Source organism: Ammodytes marinus (genome assembly GCF_949987685.1).
Source record: "Ammodytes marinus genome assembly, chromosome: 21".
Classification (NCBI taxonomy): domain Eukaryota; kingdom Metazoa; phylum Chordata; class Actinopteri; order Uranoscopiformes; family Ammodytidae; genus Ammodytes; species Ammodytes marinus.
This window is the reverse complement of record NC_137225.1, coordinates 11,516,637-11,544,024: the sequence shown is the minus strand read 5'-3', so window position 1 is coordinate 11,544,024 and position 27,388 is coordinate 11,516,637. Positions and strand designations below refer to the sequence as shown.

The 27,388-nt window shown below is 42.5% G+C and overlaps 1 protein-coding gene across 1 annotated transcript in view; it reads right to left on the bottom strand.

Moving 5' to 3' along the window:
* ofcc1 (orofacial cleft 1 candidate 1) overlaps nucleotides 1-27,388 on the bottom strand; it is a gene marked incomplete at both ends in the record, with an annotated part of 134,899 nt that overhangs the window by 14,094 nt on the left and 93,417 nt on the right. The window contains 3 exons of the mRNA XM_080050600.1: nucleotides 10,308-10,369; nucleotides 13,625-13,763; nucleotides 19,654-19,842. Coding sequence (XP_079906726.1) covers nucleotides 10,308-10,369; nucleotides 13,625-13,763; nucleotides 19,654-19,842 — 390 coding nt within the window. The remainder of the gene's footprint in view (nucleotides 1-10,307; nucleotides 10,370-13,624; nucleotides 13,764-19,653; nucleotides 19,843-27,388) is intronic.

Sequence of the window (27,388 nt, the reverse complement as noted above, 5' to 3'; positions counted from 1 at the left end):
TTTAAAGCTTTTAAAAAAGTTTGATCTTCTTTTGTTTCAACGCCACACTTTACATTCCCATGGGAGCTGTGGACAAACAGACAAGTAGCTCCATGGGGATGGAATGCTTTGCGCTTTTTTTTTGGCTTGTATTCAACATTTGAACAAAATTAAAATTCTCTGTATATGGACTGTATTATTTTTTTGTTGAGAACTTAATCCCATAAGCGAAACAGCTTGAATTGGCCACAGACCCTGAATGACTTATAGGGTTGCTCTCCACGGATCACACACCAGAAAGTTGAAGCAAAACTGTTACCGACAAATGGAATTGAGCGAAACCAACCAAATCTTTTGCACGTAGAACCTTTCAATACAGCAGGCTTAGTGCGCTGATGGATGGAGATTATCATGGCGGTCGTGAACACTATACCTCTCAGCACATGATTAAGCATTTCAAATCCAAACCCAAACAAAGCACGGGATTCACTTATGCGCCTTGGTTGTTCTATCTATTATCCTTGTCAGTTTGTGTGGATAAACTGAAAGGCTATGGCAATGAGCTGTACTGTGTACTTTTAACCTTCTTTTATTTTTAGTTTTGACAAGCCCCTTTTGTCATCTTTGATAGGATCAGTGAAACAAGTTTTTAGGACAACTATATATTTTTATTTCCCACTAGGCCTACAAAGTAACTGAGCATGCAGCCTACATGCACATATTCTTTCCACACACTTTTCAGTAACCCTTAAACAAACAAAGACAGCAATCCCCCCACCCACCCACCCCCACACACACACGCTTCTCCGTTGCACTACCCAATGACTTTTACACTTGAAGACTAAGCCCTTAACTGTAACTCAGCCATGAAGCATTGTCCAGGGTTGAGTCAGCTCTCCTCTCTTTCAAACACACACACACACACACACACACACACACACACACACACACACACACACACAAACTCTCTAAAGTGCCGCTGTCAGTAGTGCTCCGACGGCAGCCCGCCCTGTGCTTAGCCGACAGCTTCTCCCAACCAGGTCGTCTGCTACGTAGACACTCTTTACCAAGATGGTGAAACGGAGAGCGAAGAAGCAAACGGTCTCCTGCGCCTCACGCTCGATGTCTGACCTGATGTCGCTTGACAGAGTAACAACAAAAGCTGGGTGTTTTCTTTCCCCCTGCGCTACGTTAGGCATCAGGGCCGGTGTGTGTGTGTGTGTGTGTGTGTGTGTGTGTGTCAGGCCTTTACCTGCTCCCTGTACCAAGGCTCCCATTGAAAACCCATTGTGACGACACCACCTGGTCAGTGTCAGCAGAAGTCAGTGTGAGCGAGAGAGGGGGTAAAGGAGAGATAGAGAGAGATATCTGGATGAAAGGCACACTAGGTATCCTCTTAGACTCCTATACTGTACTGTATTGCTTCAGGAAAATGCTGTCCATGTTCACAAATATTGATTATTTTTGTTCTGGAGAAGATACATGCTGTATGTACTGTGGGCACATGCTAGGTTTTCCCAAAAAAAATTATATTTGCTCTTAATAAAATGAATTACATTTTATTCAACTCCATTTAGTGTGAATGACTGTGGGTTAGATACAAAAGCGTACCATTTCTTGCCTTATAGCCAGAGTATGACACTGTTCACCTGGACTAAAAGCCAGTTGGGTTTTGGACAGACATTAGAGGTAAAGCTCAGAAAAGATGAATCCGTCCTCTGCGCCTGCTGCTTATTTTTTTTTTGATTAATTTTTGTCAAATGGTTGCACTCCAAGGCTACAGAGCCATGTTTTGCCCTCGGGAGAGTTTTTATTTTTTCATTTGCTGAAAGCTACTGGTGCATTTTAAGAAGTTACAAAGATAAAATGTAGTAATTGTGTCAGCCCACTATTTATTGATCACTAAAGTCATGCCACATGCACTTGAGGAATAATAATGCAATTGCAGTTCAAGTTCCGGTTTAATATGTAAAACTCCAACTTGTAGTGTTTATGACGAAAGTGAAACATTATAAAATAAGTACATGAGTTCTTCTGGAATATTTTGGGTCCCTCAGTGAAATGTATCTGCAAGTCTCTTCTGCATCATCTGCAGTAAATCTTAATTTTAAGCTAAAGCAAAAATCGTGAACAATCGCAGTGTGATAAAAGTAGGGCATGGCAACAGAAGTGCCAAGGAGGAGTACTAGGCACAGAATGCTGGTGTGTGTTTTCAGCCTTGCCCCAAATTGAGGCCACACTTTTAAGGTCAGCAGTGTGTGGAGGAAGTGCAGCGGGTTGCAGTATGTTGCTGGCACTTAGCTTGGCGCACTTCTGAAGCTCATGCAGACTGTCTGTGGCAAGGTCACTGCGGGAAGCATAAATGGGAGTTGATGGCTCCGTTGTTCCGTGTCATCCGCCTTGCTCTCCAACCATACTATTCGGGGGACGGCACTACTGAGCGCAGCTGACATCATGTACATATACACACACACACACACACACAAAAGGAGGCAGGCGGCATTAAGAAAAGCGTGGCAAAAATAGAGCCCCGGCCACCGACATTATAAAGACACAAGCTTCAGTTAGCCCACACAATGTGCTGATGGGATGTAATTGATGCAGTTCCTGTCTTCAAACTAAGGGAGATTTTCATGCTGGCCTACACAAACACACATCATTATGTGTGTGTGTGTGTGTGTGTGTGTGTGACGGCATGTCAGGGGGAAGTTTTTTGTAAGTATTTGTTGCCTCTTTTTACCCCCCTCCTTTTTTGTCTTCCTTTTTTTTTAAATGGATAGGGATAATGGGTATTCATGATGAGAGGCCAGAGTGGTCCTGATGCTCCGCTCGCCCTTTTTCCCACTCAAGATTTTTTTTTCATCCCATCCTACACTGTGAAATGCATTGTTTTACTGCAAATTATAACCATAAAAAAGCCTCTGATCCCCCCATTCTGTTAAATTAATAGAATTACGCAAAAAATGTAATGATAGCAATTAAGTCTTGAAAATGCAAATTTTATAGTCAAGGACGATTACCTCATTTATAGCATGTGCTGGAATGATGCCAGACGAAGGTAATTTAGATCCGGGTTGCTCACGGTTACATCATGATGAATAGGAGACGAGCGGGGCCTCATCACGCACCTAACAGTCGCCCAACTCTCAATCAAACGGAGAGGTTTGGGGAGTGTGGGGGGGGGGGGGGGGGGGAATGAGGGAACAAGAACACTGTCAGGGACGACTCCATGCCATTAAAAGGGTCTGGCAAAAGGGCACTTCTGCACTGACCATAAGCTTTAAAAGGCCCCGCTCTTCACTGTTGCGACTTTACAAATATTATGCATTTCAACAACTCCTCGAACAGAGAGAAGCCGTAATGTATTTTACAACGAATGCTGACATTTTAAAAGCGGAATGGATTCTGACCCAGGGTTTGATGGAAGCCTCTTTCCGACGACCGTGGCCTTGCTTCCTTGGGCGTAACCCCGTTAACCTCGTAACGTTTATTGCCAGAGATTAAGAATTCACATCAAAACTCTCTACGCCCCAAATGACATTTAAATGCAATGATTTTTAGAGCGTATAACTGCGTTTGGCTGAGTAAAATACTCACATTAGTTAATTATTCGGGAAAAGGCGGCTGTAATGGCATGAATCTTTTATGGGGGGGTCTGCCCGGTGCCGTGATCTCTAATAGCTTAACATTTGGCTTTAGCACTCCCTCCATGCTAGTACACTCTGCTACTCAACAACAGTTTTACATGCTGGAGTATAATGCAGGGGGCAGCAAGGCCCAACACCATTGCACTAAATGCCTGTCTGTCTGTCTGTCTGTCTCTGTCGAAAACATCATAAGGAAAGAAGGACACCTCACTTATACTTTAAAAAGACAGGATCATTTTGTTCTGACAATTTGCCCAAACATTTCCTTTGTCCTATCAGTCATACAGTATAATGTTTAATATAGCTTGATCTAGTTTGATTGTATGCCTCCAGGGAGATTTAATAGTGGAAAAGGCACAGAGATAAAATAAAAAGAAAGAAATAGCACACCCGTATCCCTCTTGTTTTTTTTTTCGAACTGGGAAGCCATTTAACTAACATTTCACCCTGGCCTGGCTATTACACAGTCTATTGACACACATTGCACCCCGGCACTGGACTCTTTCTCAACCCCATCCATCGGTCACACAGATTGTCCCCTGGTAGGCCTGCTGCCACGTTAATGGAAATGGGGCGATGCTGGGAGCGTAGAGCCTGGAGAAGCCTGGACCATCCCTCAGGCCATGGGGCTGCCACGGGATGAAATAGAGAGACTATTACAGGCCAGTTGTAAAGCCCCACACGCTCCACGCACTATCATAATAGAATATTGATTCTATCAGATGCCAGGCCCCGGCCTGTCCCCGCAATGAAGAAAAGAGCACTAAAGGTCATTGTGTAAAAAAGAACAGAGTGGGGGAGAGAGAGAGAGAGAGAGACTGAAGAGCTGAGAGTTGGAGAGGAATAGAATATGCTGGACAGGAGGCTAGTGGGGCTAGTTCTGTTGTGATAATGCATTTCTGTAATAATGGAATGCATCCCGCTGTATTTGCGTGCACTACAAAACTATTAGAAAAAGTAAAAAGGACAAGTAGCAAACGAGTTCAACACTGTATGAATAAAGTTGAACGAATTTTCACACATTTCTGCCGTTCAATTAAACTATCTTTCTTTTCTCCCTTTTCTTTCTCTTTTTTTCTTCTGCATTGCCGCATCTGTCTGCACAGCCATAAGTAACAAGGGAAGCAATTTCAACCATTAATTGTTGATCAAGGCAATTGGGAAAAGCGCCAAAGGAAAAAGGATGACAAATAAGCGCCCACCACGCGAACAGCAGTACAAATTACACCACAAGCAGGAGACGTTTATGCTTGATTGGAGCAATTTAATGTTTTCTTACCAAAAAAAAAAAAAAAGCTCACAAATCCTGGGAGGACAGTTAAGGAAATGACTTTTTAATCATCCAAGGAGCCGCTGTGCCCTGGCTGTCCTGATGGCTCCATATTGAAGACTGGGAGCCATCAGAAGGGGGAGTTCATTGGTTGAGGCCCTTCTTACTTAGCAACAGTTGGACTGATGTTGCTTAAGGAGAGAACTTTGTAGGTGTCATTCATTCAGAGTGAACAGAAAGAGTGTGAAATGGGGATGAAACAGTAATACAGTCTTAAGTAGTTCTTCACTTTATTCTTTTTCAGTTTTTTTTCTAAAAGTACACGCAAAACGCCAACACTACAGAAGACATTTCAAAAAGAAATAGAAAGGGAAGGTCTGCAAGTGTAAATGTTTTGTCATTAAAATGTACATTAGCAGTATATTTTTAATCATTGATCAACATGCTTTTAGAAGAGGCCTGAACCTACACCTCTGTAAAACAACAACCCATCATGCTATGTAACCAAGTCTGGGGTAAGCCTATGTTTAACAATGCCCACAGTTACATGTGCAATACATTAGGAAATTGACTAATCTTCGCTGTGACATTATGGCCTGTACAAACTTCATGATGAATTCTGTTTTTCAGGGGGGCCCTCGGAAAATATATTCATGAAATTTCAATGTCCAGATGAAACACACTTTTAACCAGGGCTTGACTGTGACATACCATTCCTCATTTCTTTTTCCGAGCAAGGCTTTATTTTAGTCAAATAAATATCCATTCGTCTTGTTCTGTTTCATTTTTTTTTTCATTTTTTTTTTCAATTCAAACACACAGCCCCAGTAATTGAACAGTAGTTGTTGTCGAGGGCACCGGCAAATGAAACTGCCATTGTAGCATCAAACATAATCAATTTGATGAGTCTTGTATATACTCCCATATCAAAGTAATGTGATATTGATTTGGCCCTCTGATATAGTACTCCTCTTCTGCACCAGAATGATTATTGGCTTTTGACAAATTCCACCACAATCTTTTATCAGCACCCCCCTCCCCCTCCCTCTCCATCTCTTTTGTCTCAAAGCACTGGTGCTAGAGCCCTCAGTTCCAATTGCAGTCTACAGCCTGACTTTGTGTGTGTTTGTAACACACACTTGGACAATAAAATACTCCTGTCTTTATTGCTAAACAACGGCAGGAATACAATTTGACCCGATCAGTCTGCATCAAACCATTTTACACGCAGCTCAATTTGCATCTAAAAGACATGCAATTTCATACACTGTGCCTCTCTTTCTAGCCATTCCTATCCCTCTCTCTCTCTCTTCTCTCTCTCTCTCTCTCTCTCTCTCTCTCTCTCTCTCTCTCTCTCTGTCTCTCTCTCCGTCCTTATGTTTCATAGTGTTGTGAAGCATTGTGAATGGTAGCTCTGAAAATCTAATACATTATTTAAATCCAAATCACCCTCCCCTGTCCAGCCATGTTATAGATGACAATAATGCTGCCTCTCCCTCTCTCGCACACACACACACACCCACACACACACACACATACACACACACACACACACACACACACACACACACACACAAACACACACACACACACACACACACACACACACACACACACACACACACACACACACACACACACACACACACAGGTTTTTCTCTGAATCAATGAAGGACAAAAACAATCATATTCATGAAGTGATGTTTGGAGAGTAAAGTGAAGGGATATAGGGCAATGTGGGCATGGAATTCAGTTATGGAGCAAAAGAAGAAGGGATGAATAAAAGGTAGAGATGGATTGGGTAGACAAATGATGGAGAGTGGCGAAGGAGTGAGAGAAGGAGGCCACAGAGGCAAGACGGAAAGATGGCAGGCCTCCACACCAGGCCAGTCTGTATTGATTAGTGTGTGTAATAAAGAAAGCGAGACACCTGGCCCCAGAGAGGACATGGTTCACTTGGTGTCCGCTTTAACAGGAGCATGTGTGTGTGTGTGTGTGTGTGTTTCAGTTCCAAAGCCACTAAATATGCCGATGAGTGCATTTTACACACTGAAATGCCTATGGGTGTCTACAAGAAATGAATAAATAAGAAAGTATGTGTGTGTGTGTGTGTGTGTGTGTGTGTGTGTGTGTGTGTGTGTGTGTGTGTGTGTGTGTGTGTGCAGGTGTGTGCACCTGTGCGTGTGTCTGTTTCTTCCCCTCCAGTGTATGCACCACACGTGTGTGTTTGTGCACGCTGCAGGCTGCAACCCCTATGCATGAAAACCCCTCACACATACAACAAGGGGAGGGGGGGGGGGCCCTGCTCATGGAAAAATCAATATGCTGGCGATAGAAATATATGCTAGAATGTTCTCTAGGTGAGACATTGATCCAAGCTCCACAGAGGGGTCTGTCCAAAACCAAATAATGGTTAGGGGCCAGCGACCTCCAGATCTCCACACAAAACAATAATTATTACCCCACCATGTATGCCTGGACTAAGCATAAAGGCCACAGTCAATGATGACTAAATGCTAACATCGCTAAGTTGGTTACTCAACATTAAGGGAAATTGGAGCTTTCATCAATAATCAGGCCCACCATATAAATGACAGGGGTTATTTAGTCTGTTTATCCAAATGAAAAAGAAAAGCATGTTTTCCTCACTTTCATTTAATGGCACGCTCCTAGTTATGCAGATATTTTGGATAATGTTCAGCTCAGGTTCTGAGATATGCGTCTGGTTTTCACATGATATTCTTATACAACAGAGGTGAATGGAATTGTGTTTGTGGTGACGTAATAATGTGCATGACCATAAACAGAACAATTATTTAAGCCAAGCCTTTTGATGTTAGATATCTTACTTGATGTTTACTCTATAGTGCCTGGCCTCATTGTAAAGTATAGTTGCTACATTACATGTCATTTATTGTGTCAGTTTCTACATAAATTACCACCAACTAATTATAAATGCATTCATTGTAAGTGGTAATCAATACAAATACTCTTTTCACGGGTTCAGGATTTCATAGAGTTTATTGATGACTGTAATACAGAATGTATGCTCATTAATAACCTTTTTACCAAAACCACCTGCATCATGATAATTTCATACACACTCACTGTCTATAATGAATATTCAGTATAGCCGGATGCATGTTTGCTTGGCTACAGTAGCACAGAGCCACTAGTTTGGTTCCCCAGTACCTTGCAACAATGCATGAGCATCAGAGGTATGCGGCTCTGTCTTTTTCCATAGCACATTGTCTTTCAATACCCACACCCACAATACAGTATGTTCAATGCATGATGTGAATAGTCCACACATCCATAGAATTGCCCTGGCATTACTGTTGGGGACTCCTGTGTCTAGCTTGGTGCGTGCTGGCAGGTGCAGTAAAGCAAGCTTGTCTGCGTGGAAAGCGACCAGGCACATAAAATGATAGACAGAGACAGTCAAGCGAAAGTACTGTGTTGGCGTGAGGAGGGTCAATGTGTCTGTGTGGCACATGTGTCCAACCCTCCTCATCAGTTATAGCCCAATGACAATACATTCTCTCGACCATATTTTGTCATTTTAGTCAATTATGCTACAGGAGGGAAAAAGGTTTCCATGTTAAAAACTGTTGCCGGGGCCGAGAATATTATTAAGTGTTTGGCTGAAAATATGATAATAAAGTGCCCCGGTCGAAATTGTAAGTAGTTCTTGATAATCCCAAGGGAAAATATGCTAACATATAAATTGGTCTTTTTTTTTTTTACTTCCCAAGGCTGGATAGGCCAACAGAACATCCTGATAGTAGCTCGCCATGCAGCCTATCATCACAGCACCGCCACTTTTTGAGTGATGAGTCTCCTACAGGAACCAACAGCTGTATGTGCAAATCATGCATATAAATCAATTACCGGGGCCCTATGTACTTTAAATGCACCCATTAATTAAGCAATGTCAGACACAATGAACCGTGAAGTTCATTACATTTTTAGCATTCAAAAACCCGGGATTATTTGAAGAAGTGCACGGGAGAGAGAGAGAGAGAGAGAGAGAGAGAGAGAGAGAGAGAGAGAGAGAGAGAGAGAGAGAGAGAGACGGGTTTACCTAATGATTAGCCCCATAGCTCAATGTCGGGCAGACGCCAGCGGAAAATTTCAGGAAAAGCTGTTGCGAGAGGAGAGGCAGGAACAGCAGCGAGCTGTCTCAGCAATCTACCAAAGACGAGAGGGTTGATCAAAAGGAAAAAAGCAAGAAACAACAACAACAACAACAACAACAACTACAATGGTGTGCCAGCCAGCCACCTTTTGAACTTTTCGGCAAAAAAAAAAATAACCATCCATACAAGTTCAATACCCGGTAGATTGATGTAAGTCATGTCTTTTAATAATCCCACTTTGCATTTTCTCTCAGAACCAATGTGCACAGGGAGGTAGTTGTATGCAAAGTTCCCCTGAACTGTGGGCTACTTGCAACGTGCAGCTACAAACACCAGCATTTTGTGACCACCGACGTGTGTAAGTGCATTCTATTTGTACGGCAAAACTAAGATAACTTTATCTGGAAAGTTTGCCTCAATAATTTTCCAAATCGAGTAAGTGTAGTGATAAAATGAATAAACAAAACTGAAGCTACAAGGGTTCAACAACAGCAATGTGCAGGTGTTTCTGTGTGGAAATGTGTGTGTGTGTCTTCAAGCACATATTTGTCTGTGACCTCTCTTGCGTCGTTCCGTGCCAGGCTGTAGTTTGCTCCAAGTTTTTGTGAGATGACAGGAGAGGTTGTGTGTGTGCGTGTGTGTGTGTGTGTGTGTGTGTGTGTGTGTGTGTGTGTGTGTGTGTGTGTGTGTGTGTGTGTGTGTGTGTGTGTGTGTGTGTGTGTGTGTGTGTGCGTGTGGGTGTGTGTGTGTTTGGGGGCGGGGGGGCACAGGGAGAAGAAGAAGCTGGGCCCAGCTGCCTGGCATTAAGCAATGACCTCTGCATAATGAAACATGGCGACAGCGTTTCCCACTCATTACAAGGTTCCACACTGTGACAAGATTTGCATATTCATATATTTTTCCTCCCCTCCACCTCCCCTCCTCCCTTTTTTTTCACCGCAAATACTTTTTTTTCCCTGTGAGCAGGACATCTGCCTCCCTGACACTGCTTTGGAAGAGGACAAATACATAAATATGTGTTCAGAGAGGCACATGATCCATCCAGATGCCACAGAAATATGGCACGATGTTGACATCCTGGGTACACCCTGACCGTGTGTGTGTGTGTGTGTGTGTGTGTGTGTGTGTGTGTGTGTGTGTGTGTGTGTGTGTTTCCAGCGCTTTAAGCACCAGGAAATCACGTTCGGGGTCAGCGGAGAAGAATACAGCGCGGCTAGAAAAACCTGACATAGGTCTGGAATGTATATCTGTTTAGCATATTTAGACTTCTACCACTGGGACACAAATGCCAGCGTAACACTGGTGTCGCAGGTTACACACAGAGACGGGGACAGCTAAAATTCACATCACAGCAGAGAGGAACCAGTTAGATGTGCCACTGAACTGATTAGAGAAGCTCGCTCATGTTACTGGCCTGGCTTGAACTAAAAGCTGAGGAAGTTATCTTTGTATACATTATTTAAAAAAAAATGTATAAGTGAACATGGATTTTTTTTTACAGTCTAAAGTTGATAGCATTTTAAAATGGTGTTTGCAAAGACAGGTTAAAAAAATTAAAAGTTTTGACACTTCAAAAATCATTATTTTAATCATAGATGTGAGGTCTAGTAAATACAAAGTACACATTTACCCATTTAAGCATCAGACTTCCCCTGATGGATACTATGAAAATAGGCTTTCTCTGATCAAAAGAGCATCAGAGCACCGAGCTCTTCCAATCCATAATTACATTTCAACATCAAACAGAAAGGTGCCAAAAATGAAGTCGGGTAAATATAAAAAATACAGACATGTTATGCAAAGACAGTAAATGTACAAAGTTCTTCATCAAAGAAATGCTTTAGTGTTTGCCTTAAAAAAAACAATCAGAAAAGGTTTGAAAAGGAGAAAAATAATACAAAGCAGCACAAGTGTGTGAATTTGAATCCCTTTTATTTAGTTGGGAAACTTTAATTCAAATGAATCAGGCTGAGCTGAAACCCGCCAACCGTGCCCGAAGAGCCGCCCGATCTCTACGCGCCGCATAACGATCACTTCAGCACTTCTGAATACAAACTGTTTTATGTGGATACCTCGAGCTGAGGGCTACATAAATATAGAATTAGACAAAGTGTTTTTTTTTCTTTTTATGTTTTTTTTTCCTCCTCTCTCTCTCTCTCTCTCTCTCTTGCTCTCTCTCCAGCAACATCCCCAGGTCGAGCTTGGCTCTAAGCGCATGCATGGCTCTCCACTTCAAAAAGTTATAGCAGCTCCCTTATGATAGCTCTGCAAAAAAAAAAAAAAAAAAAAAAGCTTTTTTTTCTTTTAACTTAAATCAGCAAATGTGTGAAGCGGAGACCTGGCGGCGTGTTTCTCTCTCCCCCGGAAATAATTGCTCGCAGGGATCAATTTGAAATGTAAATTGTGGTAAAAATTGTGTTTGTCATTAGCGATCAAATATTTGAACCATTGAAATACCTTTTGCCCCCTCCGTATCTGCACCCCCCATATGCCGCCAGACAAGTTGGGAAGTGTTTTCACGGGGCATCGTTTTGATGATGGTGTGAACTGTGTAAAGTTGGTTATGCTCTAACACGGGAGAGAGAACACAGGGCCATTCATCAAAAAGTATGGACTTATATTATATCAGGATGTCAAATATCAACACAAGATATGTAAACCGAAGGAATATTTGTGCTATTTAACCTCAGTGATTTTGTTTCTCAGACCAGTGTCATGGTTTACATACACAGTATTAGACATTGAGTTAATAGAAAGGCAAATACAGGAAGAGAGAGGTGGTAAGATGGGATGATTGGTGTGAGAGAGAGAGAGAGAGAGAGAAGAGATTCCTGTCATCTGTGAGAGGCAGCGTCCCTGCTTAATGTTCATTAAGGAGGCTGATTGAATTGGGGGGTGTAGCACTGTCACTGTTAATGGAGTGATGTCTAATTGGAGCACATTAGCTCTATAGGTTCTGGCTAGTGTCACAGGCAAGACATAAGGGCATGATGCAACACCAGAGTCTGACACATCCTGCCAAAGCTAAAAATACATACGCCAAAAGAAACAAAAAAAAACAAAATGGAACACATGAACATTTGCTAACAGTGGAAAAAAAAGTGCAATACATTCCCTGCAGAATGACAACATTATGGAAACGGATTGCACATTCCTCGCTTAATTTCTCAGGTCGGCCTATACATCTAAAAAATGCCATCATTTTTTTTTTTAATATGTCCATTACTTTTTATTGGGACTTTTGGGCTGGGAGGGCCTCTGGCTCCATTAGAGCTCTGTGAATAAGTAACAGAGGTATTCAGTATGTGTGAGAAAGATTGTGTTTGTGTGTGTGCGTGTGCGTGTGCATGTGCGTGTGCATGTGTGTGTGTGTGTGTGTGTATGTGTGCCTGCGTGTGCGTGTGTGTCTGTGTGTGTGACTGTGTGTCCATTTGCACTGTGCGCCACTCCCCCAGGCCACAACCTCAATTGCTTCTTTTAAACATGGACGTGAGGAGCAACTTCAAGGCCAAAGTGAGGTGCGTTCCTGATATAATGACGAGCACGAATTGCCGCCATTGCCATCCGACAAGACCCAGAACTTGATCTGCGATGGCTGCACATAAAGAGGAAGATCATCATCAATGAAAATGACAGGTTATTAAGATCTAATTTTAAGGTGTGGGGAGGGGGGTATGGTTTTAGTGTGATAGGTTGGCCCATGTGTAAAACCTTTAAAAGCCCTGCGCCCCCTCAACGACATCAGTCCCGATTCCCATCTCCCCCTGTGCCCTGCGCCAGAGACACATGCTAATAAGCCCACAACCTTTAATTAAGCATTATGTGTAAGTAGGCAGCCATTATGGCCTGATTTGTGAGTCACTTCATTACACTGAGCACTGGCTAGCGGACATATATTCAATACAAATCAAGCCGGCCCTGAATATTATCCTGCTTAATGTGAGGGGCCGATATTGATATTTTATCACTCGTGTTCTGATTACTGACTTTCATTATCTTCATTCATCATGGAGTTTGAGACAGCCCCGAAACAAGTGTTGATGAACATTGTTTATTAGGTTAAAAATACAATGCAAAAAAAAAATTAAAAGTGTTGAGCTACTTACAATTTATAAACTGTTCAACAATTATAGTTGTAATATTTGAAAACAGCAACTATACAAAGAGCAGAAATGATTCAAGTCTTCAAGAAGTGTAACACGCCATGCACAGCGTGTTGCAGACACTAACAGGCGGTTGATGAGGTGACTTACATCAGCCCAGGGTCCCAACTACCTCTTCCTTTGCTTCGATATCATTGGTTGAGGTCTTGTAGCGCAAAACTGGAGCCACACCCACTTCCTCCTACTGGCTCAACACGATGGGACCCTTAGGGAACAAAACAGCCAATAAAACGAGCAAACAGCAGTTAGGAAAAGGTTTGCATAAGTAAAAGAGAGTCACGTGTGGGTGACATGAGGACACAATGACTACTGAGTGTTCACTTGTCTCTGTGTGTGCTCTCGAATATCATTAGCTATAGCTGGGAAAATACAAACTTTTTTTGTGTTATAATAACTGTAATGAAGAGGCATCTGGTTAACACTCACGCCCAAGTAGTTTCTTCCGTTTGCGTAGTTGCTGTGGAGCGCTTGCATTGTCCTTGTCCGCTCTCTGATTGGTTAAGCCTTGACCCTGGTAGGACACCACCCGCGCTGTGTTGTCCAAGTCTTCCATGTCACCGATCACCTTATAAAATAACATGAAACCAAATATTCAGCAAGGCAACAACGGGAACTTAACACAAAATGAACAGTACAACCATGTTAACCCCCCCCCCCTCCTTAGGGCCATATGTATCAAGCATCTCAAAGTGCAGGTTGAACTTGGATGACAGTGACTGAGATTGTCAGGAGAACTGCTATTTTTCCTGGAGGCCTGCGAGTTGTGTTGTCATGCATAGTCTCCCTACCTCTGTCCCGGTGCTTAGAGTGAACTCGGAGGAGAAGCAGAAATGGAGACTTTGTATGACACACTACCTCTCGTCCCAGAGGGGAAACAGCACTCACAACTCTGGGTTGGCCTACTATATATATATATATATATATATATATATATATATATATATAAAACACAACTTAGATCTCGCTGGTATAAGCTATAATTTAGCAGAAAATACATCCAATGGAATTGCAACACATAAAGTGACTGTAGATTTAGTGCAATGATAGGTTGAGTCAACTGGAGTGACTTCTGCATTCTTTCCACACTTTTCCATCTACTGTATATATTTCGTAACAGCAGCATTAGGTAGTCGTGTCAGAAAGGTAGGCTGCTGGCTGGCTCTCTTCTAAAGTGTGTAAATTACACAGCTAGAGCAGCAATTGAGCAAACCTGAACAAAATGTGCCACAGAGTGCTTCTTTATCTGAAACTAGTATAAACTTGCCGGATAATTACATGCGGTGTACTTTGGAGAAGTCCTCCTGCTAAGCAGATATGGCTGCCAGGGAGGCATTAATCTCCTCATGCAACATACAGTACGTAGCCAAGGACATGTCTCCCCCTCCCCCCTCTCAACGCACACACACAAACACACACCGTCCACCCTCCGACACACACACACACACACACACTGATAGACACACAGACAGCATATAGAGCACACTCACTTCCTGTCTAAATCATATTCATATTTCTGAGGGCTGTCGATGACCTCACGGCAAATGAAGCGTGGGTCCTCAGCTCCACAGCGGCAATCAAACGTGCGGCAGAGTAATTACAAAAAGAGGGGTAGGAAGGAGAATTGATGCGGTTTGTCAATTAATGTTGCTGCAAGGTGTTTAGTTTTTTTCTTCCATAAAGGTTAACTCCTTCATTTTCTCTGCATGCTAAATCAGGTCAATATTGGTCCGGGGCGAAGAGACAGTCATGTGCAGACAGTACGGCGGGCTGAGTCACCGAGAGCCTGAGACAAAGGTTTCTTATTAATGAGAGATCTGATGGTGTATCATGACTATGAGGTGTCCCCGAGTGGAAGTGCAACCCTCTGTGCTCTTTTGCTCTTAACAGTGTCGCATTGCTCTGCTTGCTATCCATTTCTCCCTTTTTCTATTGATATGCATCAGCTTTGTCACTTTCCATTTACAATTCTACAAACTATGAGGGGATATCTCTAACTCCAGAATTATACAAACCATGTGTAATATAAACACAGTCGTCCACTCCCGCTGAAGGTTTAAATAATGAAATACAGCACAACAGTGCAAACCCTACTATGTGAGTAAACTGGCATACCTTTTGTGTTTCTACAAATGGTTAAGTTTAAGCATCCCCCCCTCGTACACACAAAAAAAAGGGTTGAGAAAAAAAAAAGAGCACAGCAGAAATTGCAGAGAAAAGTGTTTTTATTTATACAAGTCGCTGGAGATGCTCATCATCAGCGTTTTTTCCGAGCCATAAATAATTTGCGCAGAGAGGTAATATTCAAGCTGGCAGAGCCTTAGTTGTGCATCTTTAATGGAAGTTTTACAGAAGCCGAGCCAGTTCTTGCATATGCTGCTGCCTCCCATATGGAGGGAAGGAGACGAAAGGAGCACAGTTGGCTTGTCCTATCTTTTTATAAGTCCATGGACACTTAAATGCTAGCCCCAGAGAAAAAACGACACGGGGGGACATAAACCCACTGTGGTTTTAGGAGGCAAGATAATGACTTTGCCGGCATTAATTTCTTCATCAGCCATCTTGTTTCTTCAGACAGAGTGGTTATGAGGCCTTCTCTGAAGGTCCTAGGTTGTATAGATGCATTTCCCTGCATAATTTCGGCCCCAACAGTTGTTGTCAGCATTGCGTTTTGTGAGTCGGCAGCTGGCTAACATCTGTTTATAGGTAATGAGTGTTTGAAAAGCTACACCTCACTTTACCTTTAATGTCTTTTATTGGAGCGCACTGATGGGAATGTAGCTTTAACTTTGTTGGTATTGTTGTGATTCAGCGAGAAGATGCCTTCAACATGGTCAATATTACAGACCTGCCTGCCTTGGGCAACGCGCTGAGTGAGAGCATATGACGGACCATTAATATTAACTTTCTTTAAACAGAATTCAATATGCAAGTCAATAAAGACTTCATTATCGTTTTATTTTTTACTACACACACACACACACACACACACACACACACACAATTTCAAATGTGTACTCCTCCTTCCACTCCGTTCCCACTTCTTTTGCCAACGATGCAACACAAAAGGAAGAAAAACAGCAACTACTTTCAGCTAACAGAGCCAGTTCAATAATGGCTGAACAAACAAGAGATATGTTTAGTTTTCTCATGACTTGACTCAAGTTTTTATCACTGTAAAAACAAATCAAACAGGACACACCTCGCCGTATACCAAACAGTGTGTAACTAGTGTCTATAGCTCAGGGCACTTCTTCCAGGACTTGGTTTTTTAAGGTGTCCGTTTAGACAAATTTGGGGTGTAAATGTGTGGGTATTATGCAAAGCTGCTGGCCCCTGGAGCTGTGGTCATGTTAGTCTAAGGGAGGAGCTAAGTCCATCTAGGGCATCGGCGTCCAGGACACACTGGCTGTGAAAACATCAGCTCTTTAAAGGGAAATGAGCCATCCGTCAATATTTCCTCAGTAAATGGAAACAGACTTCCACAAAGTAGCAGGATTAGTCTTTCAACTAATTGGGACAGAGAAATTGAGTCACGTTATTATACAGTTTTTTTTTGTCACTGTCGTCCTCCTTTTTCAAGAATAATCTAACCTGATGATTAAAAAAACACATATTGTAGATATGAATAATAATAATTATGATGATATTAATGATAATGAGGGGAAACATATATATATATCTGTGCATAATATGTGTCCTACATTTAAACAAAAGTGAAAATATTTTCAGGGAAAGCAGAGAAATTAAAACCGGTATGGCAACCTTTCCTTGACTATATAACAGTACTGAAGGAACCTACATGACACCTTGTTTACTTTTTATTTTCCGCTTAACATTTGCCATAGTTTAAACAATGCAATTGGAAGTCCTTAGAAACCTGTAAAATAGAGTACGCCATGTTAGTTGTTCGTTGTATTTTGTCTTTGTCTTTGTGTTTTTTTTTTTTTTTGTGTTCTCTAAAAAAAAATTCAAAAATAAAGTATTAAAAAAAAGTAACAATATATTGTCATGTTGCAATAAAAGCTTTTGTGATTATGTCAAATATCCATCCGCTTATTTGGCGTAAAGTAAAACAAATGACTAAATAGTTTATATTGCTCTTAAACAGGGTTTATTCCACATCATACTGTGGGCTTGTTACATAGCAGAGTAACCACATCACCATAAAGCAAGCTATTATTCGGATAAGTGAATAAAGTAATATGCCTGTACAGGAAAACCCATAAAATTGCTTTAAAATGTCATAAATCTAAGAAACAGAGGGGAACTGCTCTGCATTACTGTGGTCACTGCATCTCATAGTAAGAGAGCCTTTTTTTCTATTTCATTCTACATTATCTATTTCATTTTTCTTTTTTGTAAGAGTGCCTGCACGGCTGTTATTTCTCTCTGAGGAGCTGTCACCTTACATCTGTAGGCCAGTTTGTACACAGCACCCTGTCGCAGTGTGTGTGTGTGTGTGTGTGTGTATCGCTGCCAGAATTATATAAAGAACTAATAAAATCAGCTCAAGTGTTCTTCCGAGTGCTGGGGATGCCCTTTGGTGATTCCTGGATCTTGCTCTATACATAAAACCAGCCTATATATTCAGGGGAGGATTAGTTTTGAATATGTAATGAAGGGGGGGGTGGGGGTGGCACCGTGCTCTCTCGGCGGTGCTGTGCGTCGGTGTTATCGCTCCCCACTACCAGGGGGTGAAAGAGGCTGCCATAGGCGTCTCTTTGCTACTGGAGGTCCCTGCCAGTTAAGTTGCGAGGAATAGACAGCAGCACCCAGGGGACACCCTGTGTGTGTGTGTGTGTGTGTGTGTGTGTGTGTGTGTGTGTCTGAGAAAAAAGAGCAACAGAAAAGATAGAGTAAGTGGATGTGTTTCCAAAGGACACTAACACCTATCTTTCACTTAAGGGTGGCCTCTATGAAACTCCCCCTCGGTTTAAAGAATGGGGAGCCAGCACAGTAGAAAATTATGTTTGCAAAGCTATAAGATCTGGGAATAATTGTTGTCCTGTGTATGGGGTTATTGGTGTTGTGAACGTGCATCAGCCCCTATGTGTGTTTACGCAAAAGGGCTGTAACGATACAAAAACTCACATTTAGATTTGTATCACGATTTTTGACCCACGATTCGATACAACGGTTTTTGAAATTTGAAAATAATTGTATTTAAATAACATTTATAATAACATTTAACCGCGATTCTGCCTTCTCCCACCGCGATATAGGATCGTGGCTCTGTGTATCGCGATTCTCGGTTCGATACACATATCGTTACAGCCCTAGCAAAAGGTGATTGTTGTAGGTTTTGGAACATACTATTAATTTTTTTCCCCCCAGTAAGTGAGGATCTACATGTGTTTGTCTGTGTCAATGAGTGTGTGATGTTTGGCTCGGAATAAATCCCTCCAGATGTCTCATCTGCTATGCACAGGTCTAGAGGCTACACACACACACACACACACACACACACACACATACATACATGGTGACACCAGTAATAAATATACCACGCTGTGTGTTTACTCACATAAGCTCACCATCGCTCAAATTATGACGGAGGAACCATTAGAACGCAGAAGAGCCTCAGAGCTAATTGTTAGCGCATACACAGTCCCCCTCCTCCCTCACTCCTCTGACATTCAAACTTCAAAATATTAATTTTGTCGGGAGGATCCAGGTCGCTCTCGGGGCGACTGACGGAATGATTGAGCAAAGGAATGACTTGGTGCCACCGCAGCAGCAGTTGTCACAAAGCACCACTTTTAATTAGGCAGCAATCTGTGAATCACAAAATGACCCATCATCATAAGTCACAAGTGTTGAACAGCATAAAGTGCCAGGAATTTGAATCGTACAGGAGTTTTCTTGACTTTTACTGTGTAGCAGTCATACATCCACGTGATGAACTGAGTGAGTATGGCTGTTGTTTCTCAGGGCAATTCCTGTCAATTTCTGCTTGAAAAGAAGAAATCCTTTGAATCTGTTATTTTTTAATCCGTGACGGTACCTCACCCATTCAGACCACAGAGCTGTACTGTTGTCTTTTTTATTGTTCTTAAAGCAGACTATAATGAACTAGTTGCTGCATCCGTTACTCTGTTCAGAGGAGAGAGAGAGAGAGAGAGAGAGAGAGAGGGAGGACAAGGAGGAGCGTTTTTGTGAATCTCTCCTCTCTTTTGCTCTCCCTCCCTTTGTACTCTTCTCTCCACTTCATTTATCATAGGTATGTGCTCACTCTGTGTGTATGGTCAGATAATGAAGCCAGTGCACAGAAACTAGACTAATTCCACAGCCAATATCTGGAGTTGAACTGACTCTGAATATTTTCACACAAAAATACGCTGCTTCACACATTTCCAGCAAAGCACAGGATAAAACTACCTTGCGTTAATTGCAAATAAACTTAAATGTCTAGTTTTCCTTTGTGATACATTATATACAACATGTCGATAGCCCACCTCAATGATGGCCCCGTCGGGTTGTCGAAGGAAGTGTCTGTATTTTTGTTTCTGTCCACTCAGGTATAGCGTGTAGACAGCCACATGGGTGCTGGTCTCACCCTCTGGTAGGTTTACACCCTCGCTTGGAAGTTCAATAGGAGCTGCCAAGGGGTCCTCCACCGTCCATATATAGTCATATACAGCCACCTAATCAAGAACAAAGGGGAGATTAAGGAACATTATGAAATACTGTTAACTATACCTTGTTGTTTGGATAAAAATCTTGGGGAAAACTCTGATATCCATGGCTCCAAATTTGGCCAAGTATTCCATTAAGAATTTAAGTGTTGGAAATTCCAACTCAGTAGCCATACAAATAAAACACATTCAAGAATGAAGGAAATAATGTAGGCTACATAAGTAGGACGTTTCCAGTAAAGTTCTTGCTCTCAGAGGGGTTAGCCTTAAAAAGCAGGAACATTTGGCAATAATCCACCGACAACAAAAATATGCATCAGTAACTTTATTATATTGATGCAACTCAATATCAAAAACCCATGTACAACAAGTCGAAAACTGACTGAACCTCACCTTGTAAACGGCTGAGTTGTTCATTTGAACTACAAACCAGTGCAGCCATCACCAGATAAGCACCACTGGCGTATAGTACATCAGCACGCTAATTCCTAGTAGTGCATGAGTCCTATGGGGCCTGAACTGTAGCAGGTAAAGAGACAGGTTGTGTTTGTGATCATGCATACATATGTATAATCCTGGTGGCATGCCTGTTTATGACACTGTGTTTGTGTGTGTTGGGGGCTTACACACCTGTAATGCGCTGCCCCTCTGTATTAGGGTTAGACACGTGGGGCAAGCGGAGCGTGTAACATGTTATATAGGTCATGTAACTCGGAGTCATCCATGTGTGAAGATCATGGAAGCTCTGATAGTGTCTGCTGGTGAAGGCTTGAATGCCTCGTGATCACGTGCATTGCTGTATATCTTACAATCATATTAACTATAGGTCATAGCAATCCATAAGCACACACAGTAAATATAATGAAATTATGGCTTAATTGTTTTGTGCAACATGAATCAGTGTGCGATTTGTGTGTGTGTGTGTGTGTGTGTGTGTTTGTGTGTGTTTATTTCTATGTGCAGATGCATGTGCTATGGGACGCCATATGGCCCATTATGCCAACTTTAGCTCCCAAGCCATAGACTCAGACTATTGCAAACATCATGCACACACAAACACAAACATACTCACATAGCATGCACACACACACACACACACACACACACACACACACACACACACACACACACACCCGTACAGGGTCAGAAAGAGTAGGACGTTTTTCAAGTAGTTTGTAAAATTCAAGGTGACCCCCTAATTGGCTGGGATAATTATGATTCGTCTAAAAATACAGAAAAAGGAAAAGGCAAACTCATTCAGCAGGCCATGAGTGGCAGGGTCAAGCTGAAGGAGAGCTTTAATTTGGTGGTGTATCGATGTCACCCAGCACTTATAAACGGTTAGCAAAACACAACTCTAGGCACTTCACAGAGAAAACAGTGGGAGCCATTACACCACTAGTAATTAGAGGTATTGCATAAACTGCAAACCAGACAGCGCCGTGAGTAGAAAGGACCTCATTGTCAAAATGTCAAAAAGTCATGAGTGCAGAGAGAAAGAAGACCACGGGAGAACATTCAAAGAAGGTGTGTGTGTGTGTGTGTGTGTGTGTGTGTGTGTGTGTGTGTGTGCGTGTGTGTGTGTGTGCGTGTGCGTGTGCGTGTGCGTGTGCATACAGGGGAGATTGGGACGCGGGGGTGCATCTCTTCAATGCTAATTAAGACTCTCATTAGTGAAATCGCCCCAACTGCGCCTTGCCTCTAGCTTGGCCTCGGCCCACACTGGGGGAAACTGATTACCTGAATTCCTTAAGTAATCAGCACCTCTGCTAGGCAGCAATCAGTCTGTTTGGATAGTGTGTGTATGTTGATTTGCGCTTTCTCTCCCCCCCCCCCCCCTCTTTTTTTAAGGAAGCACAAGTGGGAGTGTGTCCTACATCTTTGCCAGTTTTGTGGCTCTCGGCTTGCTCACGATAGAATCAGAAATCACAAACATTTAAAGTCACAAACGTGGAAAATAACTGAGTAAGAAAACATCCTTTCCTACTGCACTGGTCTCAGCAAACGTGCCTATGACCCGGCGAAAGGCCCCAGTCAAGGATTGTATAAGCCAAGCTGTAGAGTGGCGATAGAAACACCATGGAGTCAGCCTCCCGCATTCTAAGTCACACTGGTTAAACACACCTGCTTAAATTCCCATGTGTGGCGTGCATGTGTATGTATTTTGGCTTGCATGAAAATAGATTTTGTTTTAAATGTTAGCCATGCCACCATCCTACGCTAATTAGCACGTGAAATCCAGTTGACAAGACTATAGACAAAAGCTTGAAAAGGTGTTTGTGTGTTCGGTTTGGGTGATGCCATTTCATGCAATGCACCATGGCTCTCAGGATGCATCACTGCTGAGACACCAAAAGGAAAGAGCATTAGGGGGCCCCTGTCTGCTATACACTACTCTGGTCTGCTCTGTTGTGTTGCGTTATGGCGCTAGCCTGGCTTCTAGCCCTAGCTTGAGTGCTCTCTCAGCTCCACCATTGTTCCATTTGATAGCACTAAGTGACTGATTTAGGTTCAATGCCTGCATGGAGCAGACAGGCCAGCTGTGGGTTAAGCAGATAGCATTCAAGTGAGCTAACCTAATTCAAACCCAATCAAGCTAGGATTTATTGTTGGGGTCTGTATTTAGAAATCTGATAGAGTCTGCATCAGTCCCTTGACTTGCATGAGGAGAGACGGGCCTTATTTCTTTTAGCCGAGGACTATAAACGGCAAACCATGTTTTCCAGCAGGGACATAAATTTGGGGATTTGTAGTCATTACCGCAAATGCACATGGAGAATGGGAGGGAGGGACAGGGCCACAGGAAGTGGGGATGGCACAGCTGCAGACATGGCTCCATGGTTCACAAATATAGTCTGTCTGTCTTTTCTGGGATGCAATTTCACACCTGCCCAATCATACCATACCACATATGAATGCGGAATAATAACAGTCGGCTCCTAAGTACAGGTGCCTGTGCAAAGCTTTTCTTTCTAAAGATCTTATGTGACTTAAAATCTGACTGACCAGTCATCTTTATTCAAGGGTGCGCAAATATTAAGTCCGCCATAGCTGGATTTGGAATTCTTTTTGCTGTTTTGTGAGTTTGAGGCCAAAAATTGGGCATCACTGCCTTGGAGACAAAGGGATGAATGCACTACATTCCAAAATGGATATTCTGTTATATTTAAAAAGTGACCCATATTCATACCTAAATTAGAAATTTAACAGCTAAAAAGAGGGCAGACAGTTTCTGGGAATTAAATAGTAATTTTCCACTGGGTGACAGAGTGGTCTGTTAATAGCTATGTGTGGCATGGGTGCAGTGTATTTTATATATATATCCCTCATAAATATCAATGTCTGACATTTTCCTCCATGTGGTGACATGTCAAGTATATATACACAGTGTCTCGAGGTGACCATTAATGAAAAAGGGCATTTTCGGCATTACCCTGCTTGACAACCAAAACAGTTCCCACACTTGACCCCATGACCTCGCAGCAAAAGTTTGCTATTTTCAACTGATAATCAAAACACGGTGTCAAAATGAGACACGATCACAGGCCCATAGTCCACTAATGAGTACCCTAATACACCATTTAAAAAAAACACCATAGGGGGAATGCATCACTGATTAATAAGCACAAATCAACAACGACCCAGAGTAAGTAATCCATATTCATTTTAGTTTTTCTGTTGAAAAGTGTGAGTGTACATCTGTGTCCACGTACGCTACCTAAGAATGCATTTGTGCATGCTATAGGAGTACATATGTACATACTGTATGTGTGTGCTTGTGTGTGTGAGTGAGTGAACTTCAAGGAAGGAGAGACAGTGAAGTCTCCATGGGCAGGTGGACTGAGCATGGGCTGGCAACTGTCCAGTACAGGAGCCTTAGGCCTGGGCACCAACAGTCCTGTCAGTCCCCCCCTGATCCCTTAATGATTGATCCAAACTAGATAGCCATCTTTACTATTATCATGCGCTCTCTCTACTGTAGCCCAGGTCTCCCTTTCTCCTGTCTAATTGTACCTTCCATTTGCATGTTCCCATGGACTAATTCAATATTTCCCCTCTCTGTACCTCTCTCTCTATCTCTCTTTCTTTCTCTGTCTGTGTCCATTGGTATGAAAAATAATGCAGCGCATTTCTGCCACATTATTATGTATGACATTTGAGGGCATAATGTATTCCAGTCGGTTGAGGTTGTCTAAACCCTTGCCTGCAATGAGCATAGAGCAGAAGTAGACTTGCTACACAGCCCGTGTGAATGCCGTACCTCCATTTCTCTCTCTCGCTCATCTCCCCCTCTCAGAGACAAAGGGCTGCCGACCTTCCCTCTGTCTATACTGTATACCACCCACACACTTTTTTCTTCAGTCGTGTCCTATACCCCCTTTTTTCACACAATTCATTCATTCATTCATTCATACATACATACACAGGAGGTCTGGGGCTTTTTCTCTCCTTCCACTGCCATGATCATTTTTGGTTTGTAGTTCTGTCCCACTTGGCTTTAATTTACAGTGGGGAAAATAATTAGAATCTCACTTTTGCGAAGAGTGGAGTGAAAATGTAAACAATGCTTCCCTGCGGGCGGGTGCTTCATCACTTTGACAGGTGCATTTGAATTTGCCTGGGTGGCGGACAGGCTTGGTTATTTATGTGTCAGTCGCACATGGAAGCCCCGGCTGTGGCTGGGACTATGGTTGGGACTGAGACTTAAACTTGGGGAGAGAGTGGTGCTCTGTGGAGTAGTAGGGGGACAAAGATTCATATTTTGGGAGAAAAAGTGAGGATGGTGCTGGTTCTTGGACCTGTTTACTTTAAAAGGGGCTGGGGAGGGTTCTGGGGTTCTGAAAGGGCCACAGGTTCTAGAGATCTAGCACTAATATATGAAGGAGCCGAGATTATAAGTAAGGAGTTGAAGTTTGGCTGGATCCGGCAAAATGGATGCAGCTGATGTTTTCGCTATAGGTTTAGAAAGCAGTAATGAGTCAAAAACTGTATGGGGTTGGTTTTCTGGAATGGTACCAGACAGCATCTTATGATATGTCTTGAACTTAAACACTGCTTCACTTAAACACGTTTTTTAAGCGAACAGAACCTTTTGAAATGTGTTATTAATTGTCCGTTTATCTGGTTAGTATTGTTATTTTCTGTAATAAAATGTTGATGTTGCCAAAGATGAACCAATATTGAGTTGCACATGCATTGGCATAGTCGTCAGGAAACCTTTGGAACTATTTGGGATACGTAATTAAGAAGGTTTGCAGCAGACTTAGAAAGACCAGTTGGTTTGCAAGCAGGGATGTCCTCTACAAGCCATCACACTGTACATATGCCATTTTCAGATATTTTGCATTTCCCATTTATCTTTTTTTTTTTCGATTTCAAATACTTGAACAGTCAAAGATCAGCATGAAAACAAAAATTAAATAAATGCAACTTCTCACCATTTACCCTGATTGTCTATCACAAACCTATAACATTGAATAGCAATGGGTGAAGCCTAAAGTGAGCATGATGTTTTTTCTTATTAATGCATTATCGAAGATTTGAAGGGAAAGGATCATTCTTTTATATCAAGAATGTTCAGAGCAGTAGAAACTGCTTATGGATGCTGTCATAACAGTTTCATATTGACACAGCAGCACTGGATCGTTCTGCACGACATATGTGGTGACAATAATACATAAGCACTGTGACTTGAATACCTAATACAATGGCATAAATCATAACAACTTTATCAAGCTTATGGAAGCTACTGTATCTTAAACTGGACCACTTAAACATTGATTTCAATAGTCTCTTTCAGTCTCCAGTAATTGTATTGCCATTATATTATTATTAGGTTCAGTTGATGGACAAAAGATTTGTCCGTGCGTTTCGAAACAAAAGTCAGTCATACCATGAACATCCAGTGGGCACCCAGGAACAGATAAAGCAGAAAGGAGCATCAATGATTATTGCCAAGTGAGAGAAGAGGTAGACATGTTTGCTTCTTTTGTCCACAGATCCTCAACCACATGCACACACACACACACACACACACACACACACACACACACACACACACACACACACACACACGCAACTGTGCTCACAAACAGACAAAGCCTCACACAGTGAGGCAACGCATGCGTGCATCTCCAGTGCCTGCGGGCTAGGCAGCAGGGAGTGGGGGGAGGGAGGGAGGGATGGAGGGAGATGGGGAGGAGGGGGGAGAGGAAGGTGGGAGAGGAGTGTGTACTGTGCAGAGGCTCTCTGAGCTATAGAGGGTCAATCCCTCCACTCCACCTCCACCACCACCCTGTCTGTCAGAGCTGGCCCGGGCTCAAGGCCTGTTTGCTGAGCACTGGGTTTATACCCCAGACACAGGCTGTATGTGGGCACACAAAAAGACACGTGCCAACACGGGTTCACACACACACACACACACACACACGCACGCACACCAACACACACACACACACACACACACACACACACACACACACACACACACACACACACTTCAGACACACACATAGACACACACACACACACGCATGCACGCACGCACGCACGCACACACACACACACACTTCAGAAATTCACACATACATCAATTTATAACAATAGGCACAAATATTGTAGTGCAGATGGGCAAGCTTTATACAGCAAGGGTCACGCTGCAGAAATGCACACATGCTCATCCACGGAGATAAAGAACACACATGTACACACAGATACGCACACACTGGCTACACGCAACACATACACAAACAAGGCCATTACAGACGACAGCACATTGCACATGGCAGGGAACAGACTAAAACCACAAAGCATAAAAGACCACCGACATACATGCATGGATAAGCCAAGAAATGTCAGCCATTAGGATGGAAATAGATATGCTATTATTGTAAATTTGGCCAATATGTGGACGGTCGGCAGATATAATTGGAGCAGCTTGAAAATGGCATGGATGCACACTGTCTGCGTTGTGCCTGATTTGGCTGATGCAAAGGTCTGTGTCTGGTTAAATGCACCACTGGACAAGACAGGCCACCCATTCATATTTGCATGCAGGAGCACACACATACGGACAAACACGTACCCACGCGCACACACAGTGTCAAAATGGCTAGTACGCTACAGTAGCTTTCATCCACCCTCCTCTCATTACTATAGAGCAAAGATCACTGTCTGTCTATACATGTTTCAACTAGAGTAATCATGGAGAACGACTATATTTACAGTAGGAATAAACTCAACAACTTTTAAACAGATTATCCAGTGAGATAGTATCTCTGAGTTCCTGAGCTAATCCAGAAAATAAGATATGCATAATTCACTGTAACTAATCTCCTTTGCAGAAAATAAAGCCTACTCCAAGCCTACAGTAAACAAACTCAGATAGTCGCCTGTCTTTTACTTCCCCACTGTGTCTGACTCACCCTGGGCCCTAAGGACAGCACTTTTCCAGGTTTTGCACGGTTTAATGCTTCTAATATTGTATGTTCACATATAAGTGGGATTTACGTTTAGACAATCTTTTTTTTCGAGTCAGGGATCATATACTAAGGTG